At 39.9% G+C, this 9,628-nt stretch overlaps 1 protein-coding gene across 4 annotated transcripts in view; it reads right to left on the reverse strand.

Annotated features, from left to right (window-relative positions):
• TBC1D19 (TBC1 domain family member 19) overlaps nt 1–4,359 on the reverse strand; it is an 87,044-nt gene extending 82,685 nt beyond the window's left edge. The window contains exon 1 of one of the 4 annotated variants that reach the window (XM_084890687.1): nt 4,049–4,359. In XM_084890687.1, coding sequence (XP_084746813.1) covers nt 4,049–4,147 — 99 coding nt within the window. In that variant the 5' untranslated portion in view covers nt 4,148–4,359. The remainder of the gene's footprint in view (nt 1–4,048) is intronic. The other 3 variants (XM_084890689.1, XM_084890688.1, XM_084890690.1) reach the window with 3 other exon arrangements.
• Between the last annotated feature and the right edge of the window lie 5,269 nt (nt 4,360–9,628).

Here is a 9,628-nt window from a genome sequence, read left to right on the forward strand (position 1 = left end):
AGGAGGAAAATAAGGCTCCGATACAAAAGTGAGAAAGAAGAATTTAGCTAAGAATTCAACAATTGCTGAGTAGATGTGGGCTAGCATGTTCATTTATAATAACCCCCTTGCATGCTCTTTTCCATGGGTCCACACCAGGTGCCCACACGGAAGACGGAGGGCAGAGCATGGAGCTGCAGAGAGCCCCCTTCTGCGGCACAGATGTGCACGGAGGGACAGGCTGCCACTGCAGAACAAGCATAAAACCAAACTCTCCTCTCCTGGAGGAAAATGCCTCAGACCTCTAGAGGAGAACCACTCTGAAAAGCAGTAATTCATTGCTTCTGGGAGTAAGGCAGATGCAAAACCATCTTCCTCATGGAAAGGTAAGAACACCTTTGGGCCCCGGATCCTACACCAGTCTGAAGCAGAGGAAGCCAGCACTAGGGCAGAGCAGGGACCTCTGTCACCCATTATCTGCCACCGACTCAAGGCAGAATTTGACTGCAAAGGGAGAAGAGGAAGGAACACTGAGAAAGACCTACCCCAGCGCACATGGATCGGGACAGGGCCAGGAGAATTAGAACACCTGCACTGCCATGCGCTCAGGACGGGTGACAAGCAGCAGACTACTGCTGGAAGGGCTAAGAGCATGGAGAGAGAATCCCCTCTGGGGCACAGGCAAGCAGGAACAAGTGTCCTAGAAACACTGAGAAAATCCCCCAAGACCCCAGAACCCTTTCTAAGGACAAAGTGCACAGCAGGCCACCAAATCTGAAGCCGTGATACAACTGAAGCTAATGGCATGATAATAAAACATCTGGCAGTGTTGACTGAAGCCTCTTCATAGTAAGATACAGAACACTTGAACAAAATTGTCTGACTATTTGACCTCATTGACATTTGCAGAACAGTAAGTGCAGAACACTAATGCTTTTCAAGTACACATTCAACAAGATGAATAGCCCAAATAGATTTTTTTAAAAAATTTTTATTAAAAATGTTTCCACAAAGAAAATTCCAGGCCTTACTGACCTTACTTGAAATTCCACCAGACATTTGAGGAAGAAATAATATTAATTCTACACAAATTCTTCCAGAAAATAAGAGAAGGGAACACTGCCCAACTCAGTTTCTGAGATCAGCACTAATATCAAAACTAGACAAAGATATTAAAATAAAACTACAAACCAATATTTTTATGAAAATATTCATAAAATCTTCAACAAACTATTAGGAAATTAAATCAAGATATATATAAAAATAACAATGTATTGTAACCAAGTGAAATTTATCCCTGAAATGCTAAAACAATCAGTATTGTTCACCATAGTAACATATTAAAAATAAAAAAAATCACATATATAAGAAGGTACTTAACAAAATTCAACATTCATTCATAATAAAACTCTCAGAAAAACAGGAGTAAGAAAGAGTTTCTCCAACCTAATAAAAAGTATCTATACAGCATTGTACTGGAAACAGTAGCCAGTAAAACAAGGCATGAAAAATAAAAAACATATATATGGGAAAGTAAAAAGTAAAATTGTCTTTATTCACATAATAGCAATATACAAAAGAGGTACAATAATAAATAAGTTTAGTAAGGCTGCAGGATACATGGCAAATAGACAAATATCTATTGTAATTCTACATACTAACAAGAAACAATTGGAAATTGAAATGAGAAAAAAAAATCAGCATTTATAATGCCATAGAAAAAGAAATACTTAGGGGGAAATCTTAAAATATGTGCAATATTTGTATATTGAACTGTAAAACACCAAAAATAGAAAGTAAAGATATAAACAAATGAAGAGATAAAGTATATTCATTGGCCAGAAAATTCAATATTGTGAAGAGGTCAATTCTCCCCAAATTGATCTATAAATTCAACAAAACCCCAATCCAAACCCAGGAAGATTTTTGGTAGTAATTTATAAGATAACTATAAATTTTATATGGCAAAGCAAAGATAAAATCTATATGGCAAAGCAAAGGACGTAGAATAAACAAAACAATTAAAAAAAAAAGTTGGAGGACTAATTACCTGATTTCTAGACTTCTATAAAGTTACAAAAGTAAAAAAAAAAAAATGTATCATTAGCATTAGTGATAGACAAACAGGTCAATGGAACAGAACAGAGAGCCAGACACAGTCCTGTGTGTGTGTGTGTGTGTGTGTGTGTGTGTGTGTGTGTGTGTACAAAAGGAATTTTCAACAAAAGTGCCATGGAAATCTGCAAAAAAGCACTAGAAATAGGTGTGGTATTGGGCATCTATGTGCAAAAGAAAAAAAAAGCTTGACATAGCAACACACACAACAATGAACTGGAAATGGATCACAGATCTAAATGTAGAAGCTAAAACTATAAAACTGCTAGAGGAAAGATTCTTAGGTAAGGCACAAAAAACACAAATCATAAAAGAAATTGATAAAAACATGTCACCAAAATTAAAATGTTTTGCTATTTGAAAGACTCAGTTAAGATGAAAAGATAAGCCACAGACTGGGAGAAAATATTTGCAACATTTGTGTCCTTTATATAAAGAATCCTTACAATTCAACAATGGGAGAACAAACTATTTTTGTAATGGGCAAAGTATTTGAACAGCTTACTTCACCAAAGAAGATATACGTAAGCATGATAACACGCTCGATATCATTGGTATTAGGAAAATGCAATTAAAGTTTCAGTGCGGTATCATTACTCTCCTTCCAGAACATTGTAATTAATATATAAAAATTAATAAAAAACTGACATAGGTATTAGCAAGGATGCAGAGCAACTGAAACTCTCATAATTGCTGGTGGAAATGCAAAAATGCTACAGCCACTTTGGAAAAGTCTGGCAGATTCTTACAGAATTAAACATATACTTATGCAACTTAGCCATTCTACTCCTAGCTATTTATCCCAGAGGAAAAAAAGCAAAACACAAATATCCAAACAAAATCCTACACCAGAATGTTTGTATCAGATTTATTATACTTAAAACCACCATAACAGGAAACAACCCATAACTTCATAACCCAGGATGTACCCAGCAATCAATGATCGCGGATAAACAAATCACAGTCTATCCAAACAATGAACTATTACTCAACAATAAAAAGGAGCAGAACTGTTCTGGATGACTTTGCTCAGCGGTTAGAGCGTCGGCCTGTGGACTGAAAGGTCCCAGGTTCGATTCCGGTGGAGGTTACATGCCTGGGTTGCGGGCTTGATCCCCAGTGTGAGGCGTGCAGAAGGTAGCCAATCAATGATACTCTCTCATCATTGATGTTTCTAACTCTTCCTCTCCCTTTCTCTTTGAAATCAATAAAAATATTTAAAAAAAAAAAAAGGAATAGAACTTATATGGGAATCAGACCTATCAGGGTACGTAAATATCTAATCACTATGTTGTACGCCTTATACTAACGTAATACTGTAAGTCAACTGTCATTGAAAACTAAAAACAATTTTTTTTTTTCCAAAAGAAAACTACTGAGATGCCAACAACACGAATGAGTCACAAAAGCATGATTCTAAAGGGCAGAAACCAGGCACAAAAATGTGCATCCTGTATAATTCCCTTTGCATGGCACTCACACATACACAAAGATCTCTTCATCACCCTCTGCATCAAAGGACCCAGCACACAGGGAAATGCTCAGCGAATGAGGGTGGACGGACAGAGGGCGGATGGCTGCAGGGAGGGGAGAGGCAGGAAGGTGAGCGATGCTAAGGCACAAACCCACGGACAGAAGAGGAAAAAGTGAGGCAAGGCGTGGCCCAAACTGATACCAGCCGTTTTTAATATTAGACCCTGTGAAAGGCTATAAGAAGAATAAACATCTCGAGCGTTTCTGTGTCCTAAAGAAAGGCATGATGCGCCCCACCCTCCTTCAAACACCCATTACCCCACGCGCGAGACTGAGCTTGGGGACCTGGAGGAGAGGGCTTTCCGCGCCAGAAGCGGAGCTGGGAGGCCGGAGGGGCTGCAGCCGGGGTCACAGGGATTCATTCCCCCAGAGCCCGCCCGCCACAGCCCCGTCCCCATCCCTTCCCACCGGCCTCACTCACCCAGGCCTGGCGTTCCAGCTGAGCGTACAAATTGGAGCCCTTGAGTTTCTGGACCATCTGGGCAATGCTGAGAGACAGATCCGACTCCTCCTGCCACATTTCCCCTGCCGCAGCCCGCCAGGCGGCGGGGACAGGCCGCCGGCGCGGAGACAACGGGCTGTGAGGTCCGGCTTAAAGGCTAGTGACACTTCTCCCGGACCTTATTACGCTGGGACGCCGCAGAGGGGCGTTACCAGGCAACCGTCTGGCGTGCGTCCGTTCCTCTCTGGTGTCCCCCCGCGCCTGACGACCCCAGCACCTGCGTTCCGACTGCAGAAACGACACCAGAGAGTAGATCTTCATGGCATTGTTCCTGCTTAGTCTGTGGTTGAAAGGCAAGAAGAGCTCTTTCCTCCAGAGCCTCAGCGCCTCCGATGCACGAGTTGCTTATTCTTGTGTTTTATTATAAAAGATCCTTCCTCTTCCACCTTTCCATCTCTGCAGAAAGACATGCAAATTACTTGCAAGAATAATCAGGCTCTCTGATCCTAGCAATGTGAACTTGGGCGAGGTACTTAAATTTCAGAACTCAGTTTCTGCCTCTTTAAAATAATATGTACCCAGTTCACTGATATTGTGATGATACGCTGAGATAACAATTATAAGGCTGTCTAACACTGTACTTAGCTCTCCGTCTTATTTGCATTTCTGCTGCTTCTATTCGCTGTGGGTTTATGCCAGGAATAAACAAACGAGGTCTTCTCATCTAACAACTTATCCAGGACGCGTTTATTATCAAGTTTTCTGAGACACATTGGCAGTTCAAGGATGACTAAGACATTGTCCCAGTCTTCAAGGAATATGCCATCTAGATTCCTCTTCTTTCATTTATAGGGTCACTTATTTAGAATTCATTCAGCTTTCAACATACTGCACAGTCGCATACAGGGATCTGTGTGCCCACAAAGTAAAACATGATTCTTGCCTTCAAGGAAACATCAAAGCTTTTTAGGAAAACCAGAAGTAGCTGAGTTAACTAATTGAATGATATTACCAAAGGCAACTAGAAAAAGGCCTATGGGATAATACACAAACTAAAATAATATTGACAAAATAACAAAGAATTTATTTCAAATGCCTCTATGCATATATATTTTAAATTAGATTTTGTTGGGGTGGCATTGGTCAACATAAGCATATAGGTTTCATGTGTTGATTTCTAAGTTACAAAATCTGTATATAGCACCATGTGTCCACCACCCAAAGTCAAGTCTTCTGTCACCTCATATTAGGACCTCTTCTTCTCCCTCCCCCCATCCCTGTCCTGGCAATCACCACACTGCTGTTTGTGCTCATAAGTTTCAGTTTCATTTCCCACATATGAGTGAAATTGTATGGTTCTTAACTTTTTCTATCTGACTTATTTCACTTAGCATAATGCTCATCTCTGTTGTTTCAAATGATGCTGTTTCATCCTTTCTAATGGCTGAGTAATATTCCACTGTGTATAGGTACATCTTTTTTTATTCAGTCCTCTATTACAGGGCACCTTAACTGCTTCTATGTCTTGGCCACCATGAATAATGCTGCAATGAACATGGGCTTGCATATATATTTGCATATAAATGATTTTGAGTTTTTCGGGCATATACTCGGAGTGGGGTTGTTGGGTCATACGGTAGCTCTATTCATAATTTTTTGAGGACTCTCCAGACTGCTTTCCATAGTGGCTGTATCAATTTACATTCCCACCAGCAGTGAATGAGGGTTCGCTTTTCTCCACAACCTCTCCAACACTTGTTATTGTTTGTCTTGTTGATAATGGACCTGTAACAGGTGTAAGGTGGTATCTAGTTGTAGTTTTAACTTACATTTCCCTAACTTATGCATATGTTTTAAGTAAAGCAGAGGTCAGATTCCAATAGAACAGACCAAGGTTGCTGCAAAAACTGTAATCTAACCTCCTTAAACATTAATGTGCTTAGGAATCACAGATTTTTTTTTTTTTAATTCAACAGGTCTCTAGTGGGATCTGTTAATCTGCATTTCTGGAAACTCCCAGGAGATTGTGACCCTGTTGGTCCAAGGGCTACATTCTGAATAGCAAAGGACCAGAAGATGTAAACAATGGGAATTCAAAGGGACTGGATCTCTGGCATCTATGCATGACACCTGGCATTCATAAAACCTCTGTTCAGAAATTGTAATGGGAAATGCAAGAGTCCAAGTAACCTATTTGGTCAGGGTTATTTGTTAAAAACAATTTTGGAAAGAGGCAGGCAGGGGAAAACAAAGTATTTAAAGACAATTAACGACCGACTCTACCCAACGTGTAATTTCTCTACAAAACATGTGATTTCTCTACAAAACATTCTCCTACAACTCAAAATTTCTCAGACTTGCAGATGAGTGAATCTCGACTTTTTACCATTTCTTCATCACAACAGCCTGCTATTCATGAATCTCCCAGCACAAACCTCACTTTAAACAGCATCAAAAGAAAAAAAACGATGGTGACAGTTCGTTTGAGATAGAAAGAGATGATGTGATTAATAACTAAAAAGATAAGGGTGCTTATGCTGAGAAGATTAAAAATTACAGAGGGGAAAGAAGAAGATGTGGAGCAGAAGAAAAGGCAAGGTGCCTGGAGTAAGAAACTGCCTAAGCTCCTTCCGGCTATGTACCCTTGGGACTTCATGAATTCCTTCCCGCAAGAGGGTTTCAACTTTCTCACTAGTAACAAGAGAGTAAAATACCCACCTGAGGGGATAGTGTGAGAAACAAACGTACCCAGCATTAAAACATTAATAAGTATGAATGAATGAAATGTTAAAATTGAGATAATAAAACGAATGCTGTGTACTGTTGACATGGGAATGAATGAAATAAATGTAGCAACATACATGAAAATGTACAGAGTCTTTAAAAAGTTGTGTTTTTTTAATTTTTTAAATATATTTTATTGATTTTCCACAGAGAAGAAGGAAGAGAGATAGAGAGCTAGAAACATCGATGAGAGAGAAACATCGACCAATGTACATGCCCTTGACTGGAATCGAACCTGGGACCTTTCAGTCCACAGACCGACACTCTATCCACTGAGCCAAACCGGTTTCGGCAAAAGTTGTGTTTTTTTCTTTTTAAAGAAGAGAATAATTTAAAGTCTTCAAAACAACAACTTTGAAGTTTGGATTTGATTCTGAGGCATGGCCAAGCAAAAAAAAAAAAAAAAAAAAAAATTAATTCCAACATTTAAAATTTGTTTTTTACATAGATAGAAGCATGTGTGTTGGAGTATAATACAATTCCTGGATGCCCTTTGTTCTCTTTTTTGGATTCAATTTAGCAAAACTATTCAGAACAACTGTTCTGTGATAGAAATAGCAGAAACACACTCACACACACAAAAAAAAAATTAGTAAGAAATTGTCCCTTCTCTCAAGGAATTCTCAATCTCAAATGGATGATGAAGCCAAAACTCACGGAGCTATAATGGTACAGAGGCCCTGTTAATCTCCCACCCGTGCATCTAGAAATTGCATGATATACTTTGAAATCACTGTTACATAAGAAATGGAATGTGTAGATTCCAATCTCCATCTCACAAAGGGGAAGTTTGACTTGGAAATTCTTATTCTACCCAGAGTGTGTAAGGATTGTGGAAACATTCTATTTCTGACATTTTGGAGTAGACCAGGACTCAGCCTAACAGATTAGTAGAAAAAGGGATCCAAGCCCATCTGAGTAGTTAAACTTATATAAACAGAGACAAAAGACAAACAGAGGCAGAGTGACGTCTCCTCAAAATTCCCTTCAATTCAGAACAGAGGCATTTCAGGGCCAACTGTGTAAGGCTCTGGGCCCAGTCCTGCCATTCTCAGGCCTGCTCTACTTTGATCCATTTCCATACAACGTGAGCCTAACACAAACATGAGGCGCACTTTAAGGTATACTGGAGCATGTTCTTACTCTATTCACATGCATGTGGCCTGCATAAACCTTACAATCTGCAATGGAAAGTATTTTCAGCTCTTGGCAGGCTGTGTCTGCTGAATAGATTTATTGAACTGTGTGATCTCTGGAATTGACTTTAAAAATAAAAAGCATATCGCCCTAACCGGTTTGGCATCAGCCTGTGGTCTAAAGGGTCCCAAGTTTGATTCTGGTCAAGGGCATGTACCTTGGTTGCGGGCACATCCTGAGTAAGGGGTGTGCAGGAGGTAGCTGATCAATTTTCTCTCTCATCAATGTTTCTCTCTATCCCTCTCCCTTCCTCTCTGTAAAAAAAAAAAAAATCAATAAAATATATTTTTAAAATAAAATAAAAATATTATGCATGTTGTATTGTGAATAATTGGCCTCAGTGTCTTTGGGAACAAATGAGCTCATAGTGATACCAGTATCCTGCCACTGGATAAATAGCACCCACCTCAATGCTGGAGCAGGGCCTCCAGCTCCTTGTCAAAGTCTTGTCCAGTTACTTTGGGAGTCCTCAGGACGTGGCTAAGAAAAAGTCTGTTTGTGATGTGCTCTACCTGCTTCCGTGATGTCTGATGCCCCAAAGCCAGGGTGCAGGCTGAGTATCAGGCTGAGTATGCCGTCTTCCACTTCCCCATTCTTCATGGCTCTAAATAGGGAGAACTGGGCAGCTGGCTCTGTGAGCAAGCTCTGGACTGTGCTGACTCACAGTAGAAATTCCAAGCAACAGCGATTTAAAACATAGAATATTTATTATTACCAACAAGTCTGGACCAGGGTCCCAAGGTTGGCTCAATAATTCAGCTGTGTTTGTCTTTCTTTCCCCTTCAGCCATCTTTGGCATGTTGGCTTCCACTCTCCAGTTTATTGCCTCCATCCCAAGGTGGCTGTAGTTCCAAATATCACTCTCTCCTTCCACTGCCTACAAAGGCAGGCATGAAGGGGGTGGGATAAGAAAAATAAAAAAGTTCCCAATGTCTATGTATGGTTCTCTTTTGAGGAAAGGCTGGTTTCCCAAGAAGACTTACCCATACATCTTATTGCCTGAAGCTGTGTCACATGACCATTTCTAGCTGAAAGAGAGGCAAGCAAGGAATGATCTGGTATTTTATCCTCAATCCTGAGAGAATGATGAAGGAGAAGAATAGCTTGTAGGTTCTCCAGAGGGACAAAACCAATAGAAGGGACAGATATAAACATAAATGATAGATTATAGATATAGATATAGATATAGACATAGATGATAGATGATAGACAATAGATATAGATATATAGATATAGACATAGATATAGTTACATAGATACATAGATTTATTTTTTAAAATTGACTCACATGATTGTGGGGACTAGAAAATCTGAAATCTCTAGGGCAAGTCAGCAGGCTGGAAATTCAGGTAAGAGTTGATGCTACAGTCTTGAGTCCAAAATCCATAGGGCAGCAGACAAAAAACTCAAGCAGAATTAGTTACAGCCTTGAAACAAAATTCTTCCTTCTCCAGGAAACCTCAATTTTTGCTCTTATGGTCTCCAGATGATTGAATGAGGCTCACCCATATTATGGAAGGCATTGTTCCTTCCATAGCTACCACCTTCCATAGCAGGCGAGTGGTAGCTATGATTCAC

This window comes from Pipistrellus hanaki, assembly GCF_964339955.1.
Source record: "Pipistrellus hanaki genome assembly, chromosome: 1".
Lineage (NCBI taxonomy): Eukaryota > Metazoa > Chordata > Mammalia > Chiroptera > Vespertilionidae > Pipistrellus > Pipistrellus hanaki.